Raw genomic sequence first — 23944 nt, forward strand, 5'->3', positions numbered from 1 at the left:
CTGATTCACTTTGTTGTAAAGCAGAAACTAACACACCATTGTAAAGCAATTATACTCCAAAAAAGATGTTAAATAAATAATAAATAAAATATGTTTAAAAAAATTAAAAATGCCGTTTCCACACCAAGAAACATACTGGCTATTTACATCCTGAGAGGAAATGAGTGCTTATGCAGTTAGAACTACTAGAGCATATGCAACACTTTGCATTTTTTAAAAAAAGTGCTTATTTCTAGAAACAAACAAGAATATTTAAATCAGAAGGGAAAAAAACTTGCTTTTGAAGAGCAAGTTTTTATAGTGGAAAATGACCTGAAAGGGCTGGGGAGAGGCTTCACAGTACACGTTGGGACGGTGTACTTGGTTTAGAAATACTGAGATATTTTGGTTAATGAAGACACACCCTCAGTGAAAACATGAAGGTTTCACTATGATATTAAAAAGCACAACATCCTCACTGAATCTGGCAAATGTGTCAGCATCCTCGGGGCTGGCAAACTCAGCCATTATGCCAACTGACCAAAACCAAATGATTAAAGAGCTGGGCTTCCGTGAAAATACAGGGCAATGACGTCAAAGGTGCCAAAGGAGGATTTCTGACGAGGCTCCTACCACCCTGGGCCAGTTGACTTCAGGGAGCAGGACGGATCTCAGAGGTACCAGGCTAACAGGAAGCCCAAGGCTTCGGAAGGACTGACCAACACCCCTGCCCTCTGATGAATACGGAACGATTTTCCTTACCTGAGAAAGATTATCTGGAGCCTCCAACCACAGGGTTTCCCAAGGTGGGGAAAATAAGCCAGTTCTTAGGCAAGTAAGTACCGATGTCTGCAAGCACCGTGTCTGGCAGTAGGGCAAGGACTCAGTAAGGACGTCGTACTGCTAACTATTGCGACATGCCCGCGCCAGCAAGCACCCAATGGGGTTCTGAGACACAGACCAACGTGACGGAGAAGTCCTAAGCTAAGGAAGTCAGGAGGCCGGTGTGGAAAATAAACCTCTCGCACTGCAGCCTGGGGGAAGGAATGTATCTGTTCCAGAAGAACAGAGAGAGATGATGTATGAGGTGGATAAAGTAGTGAGTTAAGAATGACAACTTGGCCTCGGAGTGGAAGCTTCTATTTAGCTTTTAATTAGCACTGATGTACAAATTGGTTGTGTTGTTTTGTTTTTGTTTTTATAATGTTTTCAGTTGCCACTTGGAAGACTGACAAATAACAGTGGACAATGGCAGAGAAGAGACTGATCCTGGGGGGATCTGGCCCCGCAATCCCCTGAGCGGAAAGTCAAGTCTGCAATCTCTCTCTCAGGAGCAACTGTTTCCCTGAGGCAGCAACCGCTCCCTCCCCTTCAAAGGAGAAGCCTAAGAAGACCCCGGCAGGATTCATGTGGTTAGGGTAACCACAGGTGGCCTGGATTCCATTTCACAGATCCAGAGCAGAAAACGAGATTTCCCCTGGTGCAGAGAGGACGTAAACTCCACCATCCACTGACCTCCTGCCAATGAGCACGGAGCCATCTGCCCACTTGGGAGATGCAAGTGCAGCAGCCAAGCACGGGGTGAACGATCCCACCCGTGGCAGGGGGAGCAGAGGGAGAACACCTCGAACAATGAGTTCTGGTCTTAATTACTGCACTTCTCGGGAAACAGACATGACAACTCTGAAAGGGCATCTAGGTGACATTCTGTGACATTCCTTCCTTTAGATGGGGCCTAGGCAGTGGTGTGCTGGTGAACCAGCGCTCTGGGGAAAAAAAAAAAAAAAAAGCCCTGATTGTTAGCCTCTGCCAATTCCCATGGTGTAGCTACTCCCACCATGGTTGACGTCCAGTTACCAAAGGGTGAGTAACAGCTTACAAAATTCCTATTTAATAATCGGCTCTGGAGAGTCAATAAAACTGGCTCCAGCACTCCAGGGGCTGGATGTGACAGACAAGCCCATCTTTCATGATGAGTTCTTGGAGAGACTAAAGTCTGGGATGATTTATTACCTTCTCTCTAGTAGACCGGTTGGCTGAGTGCTGACTCCAAGGACAAGAGGCTAGTATTCTCATCAGTGGATGACAGATAAGAAATAAATATGGCTTTAAGAATCCTGCTGTCTCGGACAAAGTAAAATCATGTGAGCCTAACACTAAACTTAGTAACTTTAGTAAAATCGTCCAGACTTAGAAAGTTCTAGATGCACCTCTTTGGTTACACTTGTTCTCAAGAAACTAAACTCCTCACTTTCATCCCCCTCAAAGAGAACTAAGAGAGCTCCCTCTCCTCCGGAGCAGTCCTGAAATGTCCGGGAGTAAACAAAAAGCCCTCTTCAAAGTGTTTATTAAGAAATGGAAACAAACCAAAAAGTGCTTTAAAAACTGTATTTGTACAACAAGATAAAAATAGTTTTTCTCTCAAACACTGGTTTTGAGTCTCTACGTAACATATGTGACGTCAACGTTTCAAGATGAATTGACTATCATGTAAACTTTGCCCGCTAATGAGATGAATAAAAATAAAGGTAAAAAAATCTGTGGGGGGCGGGAGGGGGGAGGGAAGTCCCATGCTGCTTTCAAACAGCCACTTCGCTGTCAACTTTTTATCCAAGGAAACCAATCTTATCAAAGCCTGCGAGAGGGTTTAAAAGTGAGCTGTTCCATGAACTAAGACGGAACAGGGCAAGCCAAGAGCCGTGTGAGGGTACCAGTGACAGATGGAAGAATAAGAGCAGGGCTATGAAGCTGAAACACACACTCTGAGACAGACAAGCCAAGCAGGAAATTCTGCCTCACGCGGTTCAAGAAGGAACGTTCACAGTCTCTATTTAGACAAAGCTGACACAGCTGACGATGGGCCCAGGAGCGGACGCGGAATTCGCTGGTTTACAATTCCCTGAGGAAAGGAGGGCGTGAATGGCAGCGGAGGCAGTGACGGCCAGACAGGAGACAGATGAGAACACCAACGGGTCTTCTGCAATCCGGGGGAGGAGGCGTAAGCTTCCCCGTAAATCCTTGGGACTCAGTACTTGGCTACTGAGAAAAGAAACGTGTCAAGAAATGCACAGAAAGAGCCGAGTCTCACATGAAGGGAGACAGAGAGGCTGAATTATTACAAGGAGGGAGGGGAAGGAATCCATGAGGCAAACAGGGCCAGGAGCAGGAGCCTGGGAGAGAGACGGCAGGGCAGGGCGCGCGGTGAAAGGCTTTGGGAGCAGATCGCAACGAAACCACTGAGACCAACAGCGTCCCATTGGCTCCCGCAACGGCACAGAGATGCACAAAGACTCTCGTCAGCCAGAATAAACTGCAAACAGCACACGCCAGGGCTCAGGGCTGCTACGGCCAACTCTGGCAGGAACAAAGGACAAAGTAACACTGCTGGATGTCAGCAGCCTGAGGGCCTGCAGAAACCTAAGAGGCCAACGGCCCCTCGGGCCTTCACCAGCACCCCCCCAGGGTCATGAGGTTTGAACCCAAGTGCCAAAGTCTCAAACATAACCAAGATTTCAGGAGAGAGGCCAATTCATAGGTGACACTGCAACACCCAGGAGGGCTGTCATTGTTCTTGATCTTTACCTATACGTGTGATTTTCAAGGTGCTCCTTGTAGAAACACAGAAACACACACACACACACATTCCTCCAACCTCCCAATTAGTAGGATGTGGGGTTTCACAATGTGTGAGAGTTGATCCAATTTTGGTTAAGTTTGGGAAGCCCTCCAAATTTGGGTGATCAGCTCATGGAGATGGAGGTCTTTACAAACTGGTCTTAGAAAGGATTCAGGCCTATCCTTGGCTTTGTCCCAGATGCCAGGATGGAGTGTGGCCCTGGACGCCAGGCTGCAGGGCTGGTGGGGACACGCAGAGCAGCAGCGAAAACAAGAAACACCTTGCACTTGAACAGAATCAAGGCTGGCAAGTGCTGGATCAAGTGGGTAGGGCCTTCTCTGATCCCAATGTGGGGCCTGATCGAGGGACCTTTACATTTACATTTATTCAACCTTTACCATGGCTCCAAAACCGCCCCTCTCTGTCAGGGAGACGCCCTCGCTCAGCTCTGCTAAGTTGGTCAGGCTGGCGCCGGGGGCCCCGTCGAGCACCTCGTCATACTGCTCCAGACTCCTCTGGGCTTCCTGGTGGCTTTCGTGCAGCTGGGAAAGCTTGCTTCTTGCCTGTACAATAAAGACATCGTCGGCATCAAGTAGGGTTTAGGAAAAAAGTATTAGGCAACACATTTTTTTCTCCTAACATCCAACCCTGGACGATTCACACTGGTAACTGAATTACCCATCTATGGAGCAGACAATCCCTGGTGCCATGTCTACGAGACGAGAGACTGCTTGTAAACCAAGACGAGACCCTCCTGCTGCCCCAGGCGGTCCCTGAGAAAGGCAAGTATTCAGAAATTTGGTGACTCGGAACGAACTGAAATGGGACAAAATTCAGATTCACAATCTATTCAAAGTGATATTCAGCGGTCACTTTCCTTTGTGGGATTTTATTACCCCATTTGCTCCTCCTTGTTCCTGGAGAAGGCACGTGAGGCCAGGGGAAGGAAGGCAATCTGTGACATCAGACAGACCCCAGCTTTATCTTAACTGTCTCGTACGCACTGGTGATCTAACCTCTCTGTTTCCTCATCTCCAAGATGGAGCACTGGAAATGACGAGTAAAACCCTTCTTGCGGTGTCCAGCAGGGTGGGCCTTAATAAGCAGCAGCTGTCATTTTTAATATCATTATCATTATCATTAACATACATGTATGTCTTGGCTCCTATCTATGTTTTATAAACTCCAAAGGCTGGGAGGGAAAAGACATACGATAACCCTACAGGTATTAATTAACAATAAAGCACAATATATGGTATTAAATCCCTGAGATTTGAGTTTGTGATCAACTTTTGCCTATAAACTGGCAAAAAGAGCAAAGAGATCGAGTCAGTCAAAAGAAAGGAAGCACGAACATGCATTTAGATATTGCCAAGGTCAAACAAACATCACCCTCACTCTGTAGGTGGGACACCCGAGGGCCAGCAAGGAGGCCTTTGGCCGTTACATACAGGGGAGCAGGAAAAGAGCTCTTCCTCTGCTGGTGGGCAGCGGCCACAGGCCTCAAGGCCTTCACCCCAGAGCGGGACAGGGAGGGGTGCCTGGACAGGGGCCCATGTGGGGCGATGCTCCTGAGACGATGGGGCCTCCTCGGTGTGCTGGTCTTCGAACTATCAATACGTGGGGACAGAGGGGTGCTGGAAGGTGTCTTGGACTCTGTCCCTCTTGCTTGTACGAGGACCAAGGCTGGGGAGAGCATATCCTGAACCGAAGGCTCTCTCCAAATGAGTTAACTTAATGTCCTCACCCAGATCCCGCCCGCTCCTCAAAAATGATGTGCCCTCAGGCGGGGAAGTGGAAGGCCGGTGAGGCAAAGCAGACACCACCAGGCCAAAGTCAACACGATGGTGGAACACACGCTGGGGGGGTTCTCAGCACTTCACCTTCAGGCTAAATGAAGGCGGACAAGAAGAAAGGGAGGTGGGTGAGAGCAAAGAAAACAACTACTGCGGCGCAGACACCTGGGACCGCCGGTCGCACATCCCTCTGTGACTGCTCTACTCGTGGCAGCCACCCCGCTTGGCAGGAGACCCCAGAAGCCCCCGGCCACAGCCAGTGGTGGCAGGCCCCGCCCCACCCCCTCGGAGATACCTGGTTGATTTCGTCTTGTGTGGATTTCAGGGACTTGATGATGGTTTCCAGTTGAACTTTCCCAGCCTGAATGCTCTGCTCCAGCTGCGTCTCCTCCTGCTGCAGTCGGTTCAGCTCAGATTTGGCCCGGTTCAGGTCGTCTTCCTGGGACTTGAGGTCGGATTCCTGAGACTGGATCTGCGTCTTCAATGAGGAAATCTGAAATGAGATGAAACACGACTTCGAGGAAGAATTCTGGCTCATGTTCTTGAAACAAGCTGACCCAGGGAAGAGGACACCAGCCTGAAAGCCAGACGCCTGGCTTCCTTTACAGGGACCCCTCTCCACACCTGGGACAAGCATAGGCAATCTGTCTGTCCCCTGGGGCTGAATGTCCCCACAAGAGGCCTCAGACGGAGATGTAAGGGTTTTACAGTCTGCTGAAGCTGCAGACTCCCTGGTTTGTAACAAGCAGCTAAGACACCAGGGGAGTGGAGACACGTGCCCACACCGTGCTGTGGGGCATGGGTCAGGGCGGTGTGCACACACGGGTTCACGCTTACACATGTGACATGGCGGATGAGACTAAGGTCAGGCCACAAATACTTGGACACTTTTCCACATGATACGTTCAACTACTCTATTAAACCAGTAGATGTCTCAGCCTTGAGCTGAGATGGTCATGGTGAGCTCAGGGAAGTCCGTAAGAAGGCTCCTTCCCCTGCTGGGCTCAGCGGGGAGAGGGGGGATGATGACTTACCATCTGGGTCTCATCCTGGCACTTCTGCCTGACATCGCTCAGCATGTCTCGGAGCTTGGCCTTTTGCTGATCCATTTCGTCCAGGCGGTCTTGGGCGTCCTGTTTCTGAGCTTCCAGCTCTTGCAAACTGCTTGTTTCCCGGTCTAAATCATTTTGCAATTCCTAGGGGAGGGTGGCATGAATTTACTCAAGACTTGTTCACATGGGGCACGTCCAAGCTAACACTGTCACAGCCTGGGCTGGAGCCCCCAAGATGTCCTACAAAACCACACACTCCACAGGGAATACCACACACACCTCAGTGTGGCAGCCCCAGCTGAATCTCTCACTAAGTCCCTCAGCAAATATTTACTGATGGCCTAAGAGAGGCCAGGCACCAGGAGAGGGGCTGGGTTCCTGGCAAGAAGAGCTCTCCAGTGACATGTGGTCATCAGTGGGGCGGGAAGGGCATCACCCAGACACAAATGAACTGAGACGAACATGGGATAGCACGGGTCAGACTGTCGGTCAGAGTCACGGGGGCATGGGGAGACCATACTGATGCTGCACAGGTGGACAAGAGCTCAAGGAAGCACCACTTCGATGGACCCAAAGGACGAGCAGGTGGTAGCCAGGAAAAGAGCCAGGAATGTGAAGAGTGGATGGGGCCGCAGAGGACCCCGAAGAGAAGGGGGTGTCGTGCTCCAGCGGGATCAAAGGAAAGCGGGCCGAGAGCACCAGAGGCCGTGCCCCACAGGCCATGCCAAAGACGGCACTGGCTTCTGCAGCAGGAAGCCCCTGCGGACAACCAACATGGGAGGAGGACATGATGATTCTCAGCTGCTAAAGTTCCTCCACGTGGGCTGTATCTAACGAGATGACCAGTGCAGGTGTCTTCAGACTCGACTGTTAGACCTCTATGGAAAGGATCCTAGAGGGGGATGGCCCAAGTGAAAACGTGCTATGTTTGTGATGGCAAAATCTGTCAACAATGCAAATTTCCACAGGCAGAGTTGGCTAGACTTACAGCACAGCCCACCCTGAGGGACACTCCACCTCGTAACAGAGTTATAATGTGAAATGAACGAGGCATGCAGCAGAGCACACGTGTGAGGCACAGTGGCATTTGTGCAATCAGGAAGGGGGGAATATGCACAGACGTCTCTCGTTACACACACACACACACACACGACCTTTCTGGAAGGCCTCATGGGAGTTGATGGACTACATCTCTAGGGGGACAGGGGAGGGTAGGAGGCGTCCATTTTCAACCAGGCGAATGTCTTATGGGATGTCTTATCTACCTGTAAGATAGATACTAAAGCAGGGATGGGATGGGAGGGGAGAGCATGGCCTATGGGGCTGACAGTGGGGAGGGGACTCAAGCTGGGACAGAGGGAGAGGTGATGGCAGCCTGGGTGAGGTTGTGGCCATGGGTATCAAAGGAAGGGGTGGACTTGAGGGGACTGTTGGGCGGTCAGGGAGGACAGGAGTGGTGAGGCCAATCCCCAGGGCTGGCTGGGGCTGCTGGTGGTTGATGTCATTTCAGAAGAAAACTCGAAGGAGGTGCAGGGTCTCCCTCTCCCTGCTTTGAGGACAAAAAAATCATGGCTCTCTCTCTCCTCTCTCAACAGCCAAAACACACCTCTGAGCTATTTTGGGGGGTTAGGTTCTCTGCTCCCCAGTCTCCTTGTCCCCGACCTTTAAGAACAGATCTCAAGTCCAACAAGTTTGGGAGAGCTAACAATGTTTGATAGGAAGCTAATGGCAGAGTAGGGAACGTGGGTTTGCCACATCTGAGGGAAGGACAAGTGATGGGGGAGGGGGAGACGAAGGAGGAAGGAGGGTCAGGCCCACCATTAGCCATGGAAAAGCCCACGGGAAGACGACCCGCCAGCTTCTGGTTAGGAAGAACGCTGGGGTCAAAGTGGGGGAGGTGTCTGAGCAAAGAGAAGACAGAAAAAACCCAGACAACCTACAGACTCAGAGCAATCCCCACTGGAACGCCAGCCAGCTTCTGACAAGCAGATTCCAAAATTTACAAGGAAATGAAAGGGATCCAGAATAGCCAAAACAGTCTATGGCCATACCACGCTGAATGGGCCCGATCTCATCAGAATAGCCAAAACAATCTTGAAAAATACGAGATTGGAGGACTCACACTTTCCGATTTTAAAACTTACTACAAAGCAACAGTAATCAAGACAGTGTGATACTGGCCTAAGGAAAGACAGAAATCACTGGGATAGAACTGAGAGTTCAGAAATAAATCCACATGTCTATGACCAACTGATTTTTGAAAACGGTGCCAAGACCATTCAGTGGGGGAAAGATTAATCTCTTCAAGAAATGGTTCTGAGACAACTGGCCCTCCACATGCAAAACAGCGAAGTTGGACCCTTACTTCACACATTATGTAAAAATTCACTCAAAATGGATCAAAGACCTAAATGTAACAGCTAAAACTATAAAACTCTTAGAAGAAGATGTGTGGTAAATCTTTGTGACCTTGGATTTGGCAATGGGTTCATGGATATGATACCAAAAGCAAAAGCAAAAAAACGGAATAAATAACTGGAAAATTTTAAACTTTTGTGCTTCAGGGAATTCCCTGGCAGTCCAGTGGTTAGGACTCCTCACTTTCATTGCCGAGGGCCCAGGTACAACCATCAAGTGAAAAGACAACCCAAAGATGGGGACATAATATTTGCAAATCACTTACCTGATAAGGGAATTTATCTAGAAAATATAAAGAACTCTTACAACTCAGCTATAAAAAGACAAATAACCCAATTTAAAAATGGACAAAGGATCTGAATTAGCTTTTCTCCAGAGAAAATACACAAATGGCCAATAAGTATGTGAAAAGATGCTCATCAACATTAGGGACAGCATCAATGAGATACCACTCCACACCCACTAGGAAGGCTATAATAAAAAATGGAAAATATCAAGTGTTGGCGAGGATGTGGAGAAAGTGAGAATGAAAAATGGTACAGCCACTTTGGAAAACACTCTGGCAATTCCTCAAAGGGTTAAACATACAGTTACCCTGTGACCTGCAATTTCACTCTTAAATGTATATATATATATACACACACACACCTAAGAGAGGTGAAATCATATGTCCACACAAAAACTTGCACATTAATATTCACAGTGGCATTACTTGCAATAGCTAAAAAGTTGAAAATCACAAACAACCATCAACTAATGAAGCAATGAATAAAACAGCCATACACTGAAGCATTATTCAGTCATAAAAAGGAATGAAGCACTGACACATGCAACAACATGAATGAGCCTTGAAAACTACACTGAGTGAAAAGAGGCCAGACTCAAAAGGCCACATAGTATGTGATCCCATTGATATGAAATGTCCAGAACAGGAAAATCCAGAGAAAAGAATGTAGATTAGTGGTTGCCAAGGGCTGGGGAAGGACTGGGAATCTCTAATGGGTAGGGAGTTTCTTTGTGGAGTGATGAAAATGTTCTGCAACTGACTGTGGCGATGGCTGTACAACTCTGCATATGCTAAAAACCACTGAATTATACACTTTAAATGGATGAATTGTATAGTATGTGAATTACATCTCAGTGAAGCTGTTGTTACAAAAGCAAAATGAAACAGTAAACCAGGCAAAGAGGCTGCAGGTTCTCACTAAGACAGTAGCCATGGAAATGGAGAGATCCCCAGGGCAGGAGGGGGAAGGGGAGGACTGAGGGGGCTGAAGCTGAAGCTCCCACTGCTTAAAACTAAACATAAACTAACCTGAGAACCAAGGCCTTCTACTCGACGCTGGGCCCTGACCTGCAGCCTGTGCTGGCAGGCATGGCACATGATCTCCTGGCCAAACCCATCTGGGAAAAGGCAGCAGGAACCAAAATCAAACCTGGTTTTCTCAGGGGAGCTTTAAAATATATATAGTGTTCTGTCCCTGACCAAGGAGCTGCCATCACACTACAGCAGAGGCCTGTCCTGGTTGGAGTACACGTGATGCTCCCATGGAACAGGGGTTGGCCTGGCTGGAGCTGGGCCCCCTCTAGCTCTGAGGGGCCACTGGGGCCCACACGGACCCCAGGATCTCAAAGGCTGCAGGAGTGCACTGTCAGAGCCCAGCAGCGAGGGTTCCAGGTGGCCTTGCTGAGCCTGCCACAGACCAGAGGGGAAAGCACCTCCAGACATCACAGCAACCCAATGGCTTTCTGAGAATCGCCCAGGAGCAGGTGCCAGAGACCCGGTGACTGGTTTCCCTGAAGCCAAAGGACATCACAGCACCCTGATCCCCAGCTTTGGGAATGCAAACCAGAGCTCGTGCAGAGAGACCCAGACACAACGGGAGGGAGAACTGCCCAGGGACCCACGTGGCCAGCCGGGCCAGAGCCAAGGTGAAAGGGAAGATGAGGCCAGCGCCACCACACCAAACAGCTGAAAGGATGGGGGTGAGGTGATACGGGTGACAGGGAACTGTGTCTGAGGGGTCAGTTCTAGGACATGGGTGGAAATCAGAGGGCTGAGGTGAGAATAAAATGACAGGATGAACATACAAAAACACCCAGAAAAATAGAGTCACTTCACCTGTGGTCATATAAATGATGCAACTCATTTGAGCAAAAAAAAACAAAAACAAAAAACAAACAAACAAAAAAAACCCATGATGATAGAGGCAGTCTGTTCCCTGCCTTCTGATCCAAAACATTCCAGGGGACCATCTAAGGCCCAACCCCCGATGCCAGCGTGTACAATGAGAAGCCAGGAAAGAAGAGCCTGGACACTGCACAATGTGAACCAATGAGAGTCCCAAAGCATCCACCCTACCCCACCTGCGGACGGCAGCTAGGACAGAGGACATTTCCCGCAGCCGGTGGGCAGGCACTGCGTGCCATCTGTCCACTGGGTATCTCATGGAATCCTACAGCCCCTTTGCGGATAGGCTCAGGGGAGGGGGAAAGAGGGCCGCCCAGCACCCCATGAGCCTGACTGAGTCAGGTGCTGCTTCCCCTGGCCTGGCTCAGGTCACTGCCCTAGGAGGTGGCCCAGAGAGAACCAGCCACTCAGGCGGTGCGCACGGCGGCAGATGCTGCTCTTGGCGCTGATCCTCACTGCCAGGTGGGAAGACGGAGGCCGGGAGGCTGAGCCACCCACCCACAGTCCCCCGGCCGAGCCATGGGGGCTGCAGCGCTGACTGCTCAGCCTCGCTCCTCCTTCCCCGGCTCTGAGCTCGGAGCACTCGAAGCCCCACGCAGAGACTGTCAGGCCCAGCGGCACAGCTCAGCCACACGCTCAGAGCCCCAAAGACACCTCGAGTCTCCTCACCATGGCAGAGCCGTCTCTATTCATTCAGACCTGAGACATCTCGGAACCGATGTCTCTTCAAGGGTGCAGCTCCCAGGCACTGACCATTTCGCTCTGGCACAGCCTCCCTCTGCCCAGATGACGAGTGAGTGCTGAGCACATGCCAGACCCCATGCTCCAGCCCACCGCCCAGGAGGGCAGACCACTCACTACCAACGTCACGCAAGGCCTAGAGATGTTAAGTAACTTGCCCAAGGTCACACAGCTAATAAGGAGAGCCAGGTTTGGGCCCCAGCAGTCAGACCCCCAGTGTCGCTGTCACCACCACCCACAAGGAGACTCTCCAAGCAGGACTGTCCTGAGAACAGGTTAGAGATCACTGTCTGAACCTCAAAACTTCAGGCTGAGTGAAAGAAACCAGACACAAAAAGCCGAATGTTGTATGATTCCCTTTATATGAAATGTCCAGAACAGACAAACCCATAGAGACAGAAAGTGGATTCGTGGCTGTCAGGGGCTGGGAGGGGGAATGGGGAGAGACGGCTAATGAGGACGGGGTTTCCTTTTGGTGTGATGGAGATGTTCTGGAACTAGACAGAGGTGGTGGTTAAGCAACACACTGAACATACTAAACACCACTGAACTGTATACTTTAGAACAGTAGATTTTACGTTATATGAATTGTACATCTCAATTTTTTTTTTTTTTTTGCGGTACGCGGGCCTCTCACTGTTGTGGCTTCTCCCGTTGCGGAGCACAGGCTCCGGACGCGCAGGCTCAGCCGCCATGGCTCACGGGCCCATCCGCTCCGCGGCATGTGGAATCTTCCCGGACCGGGGCACGAACCTGTGTCCCCTGCATCGGCAGGCAGACTCTCAACCACTGCGCCACCAGGGAAGCCCTACATCTCAACTTTTTAAAAATCCACTACTTACGGTATAGGAAACTAAAAAAAAAAAATCACTTGGAAGCCCCCCAAAGCTCAAGTTTCCAATGAGTGCATCGGTGCCTCCCCTTTGCCCTGCTCCACCATCACTGCTGGGAACTCCCTGCACTGCGTTTGACACAAGGTTGATCCCACCAAAACCTGCCATGTGCTTACCTGTACTTCATTGGTTTTCTGTCTGATTGCCTCTTCCTTTTCTCTAATGTCTTGTTCCAGTGAGTATTTCTCTCTGTGTGTTTAAAAATAGTTCATGAAAGCACAGATAGAGTGAATGAGTTGACCATTCCCCCAGTATCCCAACTTCTCAAGACCCAATCCCATCCATCTCATAGAAACCCACCCGGGCTGACCCCACTCAGTGGGGGCAGAAGTATAGGAACGCCCCCAGTGACCATCTGCCCTACCTGACCTCCTCCCCTACAAGTGTGGGTCGAACCTGTGGAAGCCATGAGGCTTTGCCCCAACATGGCCATGCAAGCCTTTTAAAGCAGAGAATGTCAAAGTAATGCCCAGGGTGAGAAGGGCTGGACGTGCCCCTGCTGACCTTGAAGATGGAGGGGTCACGAGAGAGGCGGCACCGGGCAGCCTCTCAGAGCAGAATGAGCCCCTGGCCACACAGCACGGAAAGCAGACCCCAGACCCCCAACTTTGAGGAACTCGATTCAGATCCCCCCCTACTTGGACAACACCTTGAATTAAACCTTGTGAGACCCTGAGCAAGAAGCCCAGTTAAGCCCATCTAGACTCCTGGTCTACAGAGCTGTGCACTAATAGATTTGTGCTGTTTTAAGCCATTCCATACACAGCAAGAGAAAATGAATACATTCTCTAAATCCTATGTACACTCGCTCACGAATGGTGAGCAACAACTGCTCAGAAGACTGAGTGCTGAAGACACGAGGACACACGGAGAGAGGCCCTGCCTTCACGGAGCTCACAGGCCAGTGAGAGAGACAGGAGACAAATCAACACACAAAGGCACACAACCTAAGTACCATGAAGGGAAATCCAATGGGATAAGGAAAGGGGGTGTGCACTGTCCTGCATAGGATGACCAGAGAAGGACTCTGAGGACATGGCCTATGAATAGAATATGTGATGGAAAAACATTCTAGGCGATGGGAACAGGAAGGCATAGCTCGGATGGGGGAGCCACGGTGAGGAGTTGGGAGTTATGCAAAGTTGGGTGAGGAGTCCAGAGGGCTGGCAGCAAGACGCGGCAGTGAGGGTCTCTGGGCCCAGCAGCTGCCCCCAGCTACTCCCTCACAGGAGGCTGTGGCTGGCCACTGTGCACACCACGGCTTGGTGGGGCCCTGCCTGTCTCCTCAGCTGCAAACAGCTCCCCCGGGGCAGCAACCAGCCTTGCTCTCCTCCTTAGAGACTGACTGTTTCTGCCCCCCACAAATTCATATGTTGAAACCCAAACCCCGCAATGTGATGGGTTTTGGAGGTGGGGCCTTTGGTAGATGCTTAGGTCATGAGTGTGGAGCCTGCAGGAATGGGATTAATGCCCTTACGAGAGACCCCAGAGACCTCCTTGCCCCTCCGCCCTCTGAGAACATGGCGAGAAGACGCTGTCTATGAACCAGGAGATGGGCCCCATCAGACACTGGATCTGTTTGCACCTCTATCTCGACTTCCAGCCTCCACGATGGGGGTAAGTATGGGCCTGTTGTTCAAGTCCCCCAGTCTGTGACAGTTTGTTACAGCAGCCTGAAGGGGCTGCCTCGGCATCAGAAACCTCATGTGGTCAACATACCCTGCCTCCCCTGCTGGGAACCCAGCCCTTGCTCGACAGTAAGGCCCCCTCTGGGACATTGGGCCAGACATGGAACCACGAGCATCTGCATGTTCGTTTCCACAAGTCTAAGAACTACCTAACGATACAACATGCTCTTTACATCCAACCCATTACGACTGAGTCACGTCAAGGGGAGAGGCGTGTATCGCCACACCTCCAAGCAACAGGCCTGAAGGTCACTCTCAAAGCCACCCAGGCCTGGCTTCCTGCACACTCTTGCTCTGCACACACTTGCCTCTCGCCTTCACAGGGAAATGCTCCAGGCTGCCAGAGGCTGCACAGCTGTGAAGAGGCAGCCCTAGCCTGACTGGGACACCACTGTCCCTTCCAAGACCCCAACCCTTGCATTACAGGGTCCCCTCCCTCCTCTACCTGCAGTCCTGATCAACAGGCCCACCCAGGCTCTAAGACACTGGCCCTCCATTCTCACAGACCCTCTCAGCCTTGCCAAGCTGCACGTGCTGATCTCTGGTTTGGAAATACAGCCCCAGGGAGCCGGTGACAGAATGGGAGCCATCCTCTGGGCTGAGCATGAAGCAGAGGGTCTGGCTTCAGCAGGCGGCCAAGGCTGAGGCTTTGTGGCCAGCCAGCCACCCACCTAACCAGTCTCACATGACATCTGACCTGCCTTTGCTTCTCAGGGCTCTGCTCCACTAAGGACACAAACTACAACACCCAAGGGGCATCCAGCTGTGAGTGGGATCCAGCTCGCTCTGGCAAAGTAATGTTTTCATTTTCGGTCAAGAAACAGTCCCTCTCCCGTGGAGGGCTGGGTGCCTTTGGCCCTTCTGCTCGTTGCACCCCACCCCCCAGCCCTACCCCAGAATTAACTGGTAAGAGGATGGTGTTTTGCAGAAGATCACAGGGGCATACAGGAAGTAGATGTATTCTTTTATGCCACACTCTGAGAGTATAGACACCCCATCCAAAGCCTTGTTTACAGGTGGGGAAACCAAAGCAGTGGGCGCTGGGAGTGAAGACAGAAACCTGGACACAAGGCCTGAGACTCAAAGTTGACCTGTTGCTCCTAAGCAGCAGTGTCACTATCTGAGACTCAGTCACTTTATGTGTTCAGAAATTACAAGGTCTAGGTCTTTGTGAGGTGCGGGGGGGCGGGGGGGGGCAGGGCCGCCTAGCAACAATGTGTCTGAGACCCCACAGCCCACACCGGCTCCCACTGAGGATTGTCAGTACTCGAAGTCAATTCAGACACTCAGGAGAATCTGTGTCCCTTCATTTCTGCTGAACAAACTCATGATGGTCAACTCGCCACATGGTTCACAAGCCTGTGCTACTTCCCATAACAACCTGGGATGTAGATTTGGTTGGAATCTGAAGGGAAGGAGACGCTTTAACATACCTTTGTAACTGGGCGATCTCTTGACTGATATCATCAAGTTCCTTCACACCAGTAAACTCACCCGATCCAAGAGAACTTGAACTGTCCTGCAACCAAATTCAGACAAAGAATTATAAATTGGCTAGCTGACCTCACCGCACAGCATGCGCTAGTAGGTCTTAGAATAAGGGATAAAATCATCTGTCTCCAGCCCCCAACCTGGGAACCATCTGGGCAGCCCAGACACACCCCGAGTGGCCCTAGTGAAGGCTGGGCAGGCTGCCTGCGCCACCTGGTGGCGGGCTGATGGAAGCAACGCAAACACGTTAGGGATGGGCCAGCGGCTACTCACCGGGATGGGAGTGCCTCTCTCTGAAGGTGGGACCATGTCCGGCGAGAGGACTTGAGGAGGGTCGATGCCTTTACTGACCTTCTGCTGAATGAAATACATAGCTAACGCGAATTGGTCTTTGCTTAACTTCCCCGTTTGCCTCGTGTCGGCCAGGGCCCTGGGAGAAATGTGGGGATGCTAATTACACATCACAAACACCAGAATCGGTTCCAAGTACACGGAACCCACACTTCTAAAAAATGGACAACAAAAACGATAAAAACAACAGGCCACAACTGCAGCTCCTTTTCTACTGAACATCCCCCTCCTGGGGAGCAGTCCCAGCACCCCCACCAGAGCGTCGGGGCAGGAGGGGGCTCTTCTCCCAATTGCAGAACCGCCAAGCCCCACCCACAGGCCGAGAAGCCGGAACCTTGTGAAGCCCTGTTAGCAGCCAGGAGACACGCAGCTGGCTTCTGATGGTGTGCAGGCAGTGGATGCGATTCACATTCCTGTGTAAATGGAAGCTGGAGCCGAGTGCACACACTCAGACCCCCAGCTGGTTCCTGCAGCCTTGGGTTATCTGAACGGCCTGCGCCGCTGGTCTTCAATGGGGATGACAAGCAGAATTTGGGGTTGTCATCATGAGGGGACGGGGCCTGGAAAGCCAGGCATGGCTACACAGGGGACAGTCCCTCGCTGCTAAGGTGACCCCGCCCTCATGGCCTTCTGGTATCCTGGCACATGGGCAAGGCAGTGTGGAAGCTCTGCCACACCCGTGGTCACCGAGAGCTGGCCATACGGTAAGGGAAGCCTCATGCAGCAAGGACAAGGCCTCCACACCTATGAAAAATGTCATCCCTTCACTCTGTCCACTCAACACGGTCTCGTTCCCACTGCACGTAGTTACTGAGAGAGTAGTGAAACCATGTCCTGATGCAGAGCGAAGAAGAGCCAGGAACGTGTAACAGACTCAGGCCCAAACTGTGAGCGAACAGGGCTGGTGGAGATCCCTCTAAATGTCTCTATTCAAGGCTGGTTTTAAAATGTCTTTGTTCTTGTCACAGTTCAAGGGCGGGGTGTGATCATTTCGAACTGCAACTATTTCTCCTGATTCTGCTGGCGAGGGCCAGTCCTGCTGCACACCCAGCCCACGGGAGCTCTCAGGCTGCGGTCCCATCTCTCTGGCCCGTCCCTGCTCCCTGGTCTCTGAAGGAGCGGGGGCCCCTAGGCCCACGTGCAGGGGTACTCTGTCCGTGTCCACCCAGGGCAGCATTACTGTGCTTATTCTGACACCACGCGGAGTGGCACAGTGCTGGGCACTGCGGAGGACAGGCCCACATCCTCGTTTTGTCCCTTCAGTCCTTCTTTGCTTGTTATCTCCACTTTGGATATGCTCCCACACCCGGCCACCTGCAAACAAACCCAGACTGTCCTTTCACTGTCCCAGTGGTTATTCTAGAGCTCACTCTTTCTGTCCTTGCCTTTTTTTCCCTGTATGCAACGCCTTCTGCGTGTTTTCGTTTTAACCCAAGCGTATTTGTGATTTCGTTGTGTCATTTAGGTATCGTCATGTCACTTACAGGTTGAGATACATGTTATAAATTACTCTATGTTATGATTGGGGTATAATTTGAATTCTGTGCACATGCATTTCAGGGTGATAAAGGGGGCACTGGATCTGAAGGGCGTGATACAGCCTGCCCCTGACTCGTCACAAGGGGCCAGGCTTCCCACAGTCTTTTGCTGACTGACTAGGTGTCGTGTGCTTCTTGAGAAGGGACAGCCCATTTTCTCCAGCGGGGCCTCACCTTGTAACGTGGCTATCTCTGAATTACTGTTAAGGATGGTTATTTCCCCAAGTCAGTGAATTTCACAGCTCTATTTGGAGGGGTTCACCCCTCCAGAATTACATGGAAATTCTCTTCTTACAACTCCCAAATGAAGCCCTCTAAAGTGGGAACGCTTTCTCCCCTGAGAAAGCTAGGAAGCGACTTTCACCACTGGCTAGTTACAAAAGGAGCCATCCCAGTGCCATGAAGATCGCTCCGCCGGCCCTGGAGGAAAGAGGGGGTGAAGACGGCTCCTCGACCAGCCCTGAGGTGCAGACCAGTCTCACCCTCTCCCACCAGCCGTGTCACTGACCTTCACGGGGCAGGGCCTCTAGGAGAGATGGCCACAGCCCTGATGCCCAGGGTGGCCCCTGCCGGAGCCTCTGGGGCCCTTACTGCACCCTCCCACCAGAGCAGGGTGGGGCCAAGCACCTGCACCCTCACTGGCTGGGCTGAAGGCTGCATAACCACTGGCAAGAACTTGCCCCAGAGCTCTCTGGAGGGACAAACCAGGAGACCTTCCTGCTGGAGGAGGGTGAACTGACGTGCACAGAATACAGGGTACAGGTATTTACACTCAGCCCTGACTACCGCTCCCTCCTGTCCTGCTCACCCGCTCTGGCCCTTCACACAGCACAAGCCTCACTCAGCCTGTGAGCCACCCACAGCCGTTACTTTCACACAGAGAGACCCCCTGTACTTAGGAAGAGACGTCCATCTATCTGCTCTTACCATATGTGTGCTAGAAGGTTCTGAGTGAGGCCCGAGTGCATGAAGATCTCCTTCACCTCCTGGCCGCTCACATAGCCGTCCAGGTCCAGGTCGGTCTTCAGGAATATCTCGTCAAATCGCATCTTGTCCGCCACTGGCACCACCCAGTTTACTGTTGGCTGAAAGGGTTTTTCAGAAGTTAATCCTCAAGCTTTTTATCACCTGCGAATACACACTATTAAAGTGTTTTCATGCTCATTTTAGCAGAAAACCCTCCACGAGCCAAGAGGGCAGACAGGATCCCTGTTCTGTAAGAGGGGAAACTGAGGCTCAGAGAGGTTAATGCTGAGTCGGTCAGTCTCACCCAGTGGCCAGTCTGAGCCTCTTTCCACCCCATCACAGTGCCCTGAAATCTTTGTACTGAGAGGGATGTAAAGACCCAGCAGGCCCTTCTACCAACAGCCCTTCCATCCCCGCTGCCTGGGACACGAAGGAAAGCCTTCCACGACGGAGAGTGATCCCCTTCCAGGAGGGGGCTTCAAGTGTACCAGAGAGGACCCTCCTGACGACTCATTTTGGAAGGACTGTCTCCCGAGAACCGGCCCAGAATCGATGCCAGCCTTCCTGGCCTTCTGTCCTCCACCTGCAGACCTTCTGTGCAGCGGCAGGAGCATTCTCAACGCCCACAGTTCCAGGATTCTGTGCTCCATCCTTCTTTGACCCTGACCCCACTCCCTGCGACACAGCAGACCCCGTGAGGTGTCAGTACATACAAGGCACTGACAGGCAGTGAGTGAGGCTGATGTGAAAACTGCACCTGCATGACAGGCGGGCACTCAGGGCCCTGTAGTGCTGGTGGGGGAGCCCGGGCCTCTGAGGAGCACGCCCACCACCTGCGAGCACCCCATATTCACGAGGACCCTGCTGTGGCAGACGAAGCTGAGAGCCCAGAGAGCTGCTGTGATTTCAGTGCACTGGGGCTCGGCCACCTCATGCACCTGTGACCTCTTACACCACCTACTCCAGTTCTACTTAAGAAAAGCAAATGCCAGGGTCCGCCAGGGCCAGAGCACCTCCAACTCGGACGCATCCAGGCCCCTCAGGCACTTGGTGGCAGGCCTCTTCAATTGCTTATTCTGGGTGTGTCACCTCTGACCTTTGGGGCTCCCATCACAGCATGTTTCACAGCGTCTCTGCCCCTTTTTGTAGAGATGTTTCCTTTCATCTGCTCTTCTGACCAGGTCTCTCTTATAATCTAAATCAGTGGGATCCTGATGTGAGCACCAGGAACCCAGAAAGCAATTCTGGCAAGAAAGGGACAACACATTACCCAGGGTTTGGGGTAGGGAGTAGAATGATTTAGGACAGGAAGGATTTATCAAAAAAAAAAATTCATCAGAATTTACAGACCAGATTCAAATTGCAAAGGCTCAGGCAGCGAGAACTGAGATAGCGTTTTACCCGCTGCATTACAAGAATTTTCTAAGCCACCTCAGGTCTGTCATTGAACAGTTCAGAGGAGACGTAAAGATGCACATAAAGGAGCTTTAATGAAGAGGCTTGCTGTCTTTAAGTCAAAAGCCTGGAACAAGCTCATATGCTGACACTGAGATGCCCACAGAAGAAGGAGCGATGGTCAGACAAGCTGAGCTGAGGTGGGATTGGTTTCTGGGTCCCACGGGCCCCAACAGATCACGCCTTTGGGATGATGAGGGTCCAGACATTCGTTGCGCAAACACAATGAACTTGCTGCCTCATTTCTGGGGGTCTCAGGGTATGTCAGCAGCAAGAATCCGATGCCTACTTGGCTAAAAATCCAACACTGAACAACCTTCCCCTTGGAGCTGGGTCTCCTGGAAAGTGCTGGGTTTAAGGTCAGCTTAGCAGCTGCAGGCCTCCAGTCAATGGGAACAGACCCTGGTGGCTGGAAGGGGATTCCCCTCACATATGGCCATGAGAGCTGGACTGGGCGGCCCTCTGGGGGCCCCAGGTAGGGTGTTGCTGCCCTGGGGATGAGGAAAGTGGGGGAGGGGAAAGCATGGAACTTGTGGGTCCACAGAAATGCCCGTTCTCATGTCTGAGATTCCACCAGCTGCCCCTCTTCCAAGGGGACACAGACATTCCCACTTGTGACCCCCAATAGCGGCCACTAGTACAACTGGTCTAGTCAGGGGGGTCAGCAGCATACTCCTGGGATCTGGGGAGAGCTGCCAGATCACCAGGGGGTGGTATTATGAGGCTGGCTGGCCTGCACCCAACAACAACTTCAGCCCTGCATGCTTACTTGTCAGTAAAACATACCCCATCTAGCCTAACCTATGGTACTTAAGAGCTTTCGGCAAGAATTCTGCAGACTCAAGGTGTTGGGTCTTGAAAAAACAGCAGCTCGTGTAGGTCTAAGTAGCTGGCCTCAGCCCCGCTTCTCCGACTCCATCTCACCATCCCCTGGCTCACCCTGCCTCAGCCTTTTTCCTGTTTCAAGGACACATGGAGTGTTTCCACTTCGGAGCCTTGCCATGCACTAGTCCTCAGATGGCTTCTTATCATTCAGGTGTTAGCTCAGATGTCACCGCAGCAGTGGTAGCCTGCCAGCTGGCCCCACCTGCGGGAGCACGCCCCCCTCCTCACCCCGACACTTCCAGGCCAGGCCCTGCTCTGCTTTCTCACAACTGGTGGACATTCCTTAGTTTACCAATTTGCTTATTGTCTGTCTCCCCACAGAGGGCAGGGGCCCATCGCACAGTCACTCCAGCACCCCCAGGAAGTGCCGGGCACGGCTGGTGAGCTGGTAAAGGTGCCCAGGCTGGGCCATCTGGGGCTGGGTTCCTTCACAGAGAGCCGCATACAACTCACCAACCGGAGGCCACGCCTCTCCAACTGGCCGGAGCGGTGAGGGGAGTTGTGTTAGCCCCTATGACCAAGCCTCATCGACGCTCTCTGATCTTTTTTTTACTCTAGGATATGATAAGTTCCTTGAAAATGAGCCTTGCAAGTCGAATATTTAACTTTATGTCACTATCAAGAGAAATCACTGTCTCATTATGCCTTTCTCGTTTTCATTTTTATCATATTCCAAACTTACAAGGGGTGCTGGCTGGACTTCTTGTCACAGGTCATTGCTTTGCCTTTGAAACCACAATGAGGCAGAATGCAATGCATGATTCCAGATGTAACTCACATCCTTGCACGTTTTAGACAATCTCCAAGGTGCCCTTTTATAAAGAGCCCATTATGATGCTGCCTTTTCCAGAACAAGAAACGTCTTTTTTGACATATAAGATACTGCCACATGGAGAGCTGGAGCCCCCTCCTGTCTTCCTAACACGAGATGGATACCTCCCTTAATTACCTGATTACTCAACATATTTTTAATGAGCATCAGAGTACCAGAGATTCTTCTAGATGCTGAGATTATAACCAAGAACGAACTCAGCTCTCATGAAGCTAATGGTGGGGGGTTGGGGGGGAACTGGACAGATGATACATAATTAACTGCATAACAGGCCAGCTGTGGGAAGTCTAGAAGAGAGCAGGTAGAGGGTGGCTGGTCCGGGGTGTGGTCACACCAGGCTCCCCAGATGAGGTGCCCCGTGAGCAGAGGCCTCACAACGCCAGGTTCCTCAGTATGCAATCTGGGGACGCGCCCTCCCAGCAGAAGGTCTGCCTGAGGCAGGAGGGGCAGAGGGGTGAGTAGTGCTGGGTGTGCTTGGGGAAAGGCGGTATTTATGTGTAAGTGAATGAGAAACTTAATTCTGAATCCCTGTTGCTATGGTCTGAATGTTTGTGTCCCCCCCCTCCCCTCAATTCATACGCTGGAAGTCCTAAGCCCCATTGTGATGGTATTAGGAAGTGGGGCCTTTGGGAGGTGATTAGGTCGTGAGGACAGAGCCCTCACAAATGGGATTAGTGCCCTTATAAAAGGGACCCCAGGGCTTCCCTGGTGGCGCAGTGGTTGAGAGTCCGCCTGCCGATGCAGGGGACACGGGTTCGTGCCCCGGTCCTGGAAGATCCCACATGCCGCGGAGCGGCTAGGCCCATGAGCCATGGCCGCTGAGCCTGTGCGTTCGGAGCCTATGCCCCGCAACAGGAGAGGCCACAACAGTGAGAGGTCCGCGTACTGCAAAAAAAAAAAAAAAAAAAAAAGGGACCCCAGAAAGCTTCCATGGCCCTTCCACCATGTGAGAACCCAGCAAGAGGACGGACACCTGTGAACCAGGAATTGCCCCACCAAACACCAAATCTGTCGGCACCTCAATCTTGGACTTCCAGCTTCCAGAACTGTGAGAAATAAATATCAGTTGTTTAGAAGCCACCCAGTCTACAGCATTGTTACAGCAGCCAGAGAGGACTAAGACACCTATTGTAAAGATTTAATTTAATCACAGACTTTACCCTTCTTGGGTCACGAACTACTTGCTGCTGAGAAACATCTTGCTGGGACTCTACACAGCAGTGCAAACAGCTGCTCGGAGACGTGCCCACGCATGCAGAGGGCACCATACCTGTGTTTGCTTGATACTGTGCTTGGGAGACAGGCTTCCAGTGCTGTTCAGGCTGCTGACGCTGCCGTGGGAAGGCGTGGAGCGGAGGCTGTCTTTCGGTGGGGGGCTGGCAGGCAGGACGGGCACAGCTCCCGGGAACACCGTCTTCTTCCTCTTGGACGGTGGGATGAGGGATGGGGGCAGGGAAGAGGGCACAGGCTCCTTCTCAAGGGCTCGGTACACCAAGTGCATGGCCTGTGAACACAAAAGAGAACGGCATTCAGGTAGCAAGGCCCAGGGCCAGGGTGGGCAGAGGGCAGCTCTTTCAGGGGCTGCGGTGATGTGATGAAGGCTGCTCTTTTTGAGGTTGCTTCCAAATGGAACACAGGAAAAATAAACCTTTCTGATGAGCTACACCGCCAATGCATAATTTTCTAAGACATCTGTTTAATCGTGCGAGACTGAAATGAGTACAAAAGGAATACAATCATGCCAGACTCCACACATGTCCCTTCGCCACACAGCAAGGTCACTGTCTCCAGGTCTGACGACTTTCAAAGTACTGGAAAGTGGAAGTCTACAGACTCACCGTGATAGTACACCTTAAACCTATATAGTGCTGTCTGTCAATTACATCTCAAGAAAACTGGAAGGGGAAAAAAGACACACCATGAGAGCTCCATGTACTTCAAGATATTCAGGAGACAGAAAACTACCCAAAAGGGTGTGTGTGCTAAGGATGGACAGGTGGCTCTCCTGCTCAAGATAGGCAGGGGAAAATAAACTTTGTCTAAAACAAGGAT

The 23944-nt window shown here is 51.5% G+C and overlaps 1 protein-coding gene across 13 annotated transcripts in view; it reads right to left on the bottom strand.

Moving 5' to 3' along the window:
* EPS15L1 (epidermal growth factor receptor pathway substrate 15 like 1) overlaps positions 1-23944 on the bottom strand; it is a 107185-nt gene that overhangs the window by 37488 nt on the left and 45753 nt on the right. For 11 of the 13 annotated variants that reach the window (XM_028499024.2, XM_007104982.4, XM_007104978.4 and 8 more), the window contains 8 exons: positions 23163-23396; positions 18682-18839; positions 16139-16295; positions 15808-15893; positions 12803-12875; positions 6426-6587; positions 5687-5884; positions 3994-4158 (listed from right to left, as the gene is read on the bottom strand). In XM_028499024.2, the coding sequence (XP_028354825.1) occupies positions 3994-4158; positions 5687-5884; positions 6426-6587; positions 12803-12875; positions 15808-15893; positions 16139-16295; positions 18682-18839; positions 23163-23396 (1233 nt within the window). The remainder of the gene's footprint in view (positions 1-3993; positions 4159-5686; positions 5885-6425; positions 6588-12802; positions 12876-15807; positions 15894-16138; positions 16296-18681; positions 18840-23162; positions 23397-23944) is intronic. The other 2 variants (XM_007104981.4, XM_007104979.4) reach the window with 1 other exon arrangement.

This window comes from Physeter macrocephalus, chromosome 2 (assembly GCF_002837175.3).
Source record: "Physeter macrocephalus isolate SW-GA chromosome 2, ASM283717v5, whole genome shotgun sequence".
NCBI classification, from domain to species: Eukaryota; Metazoa; Chordata; class Mammalia; order Artiodactyla; family Physeteridae; genus Physeter; species Physeter macrocephalus.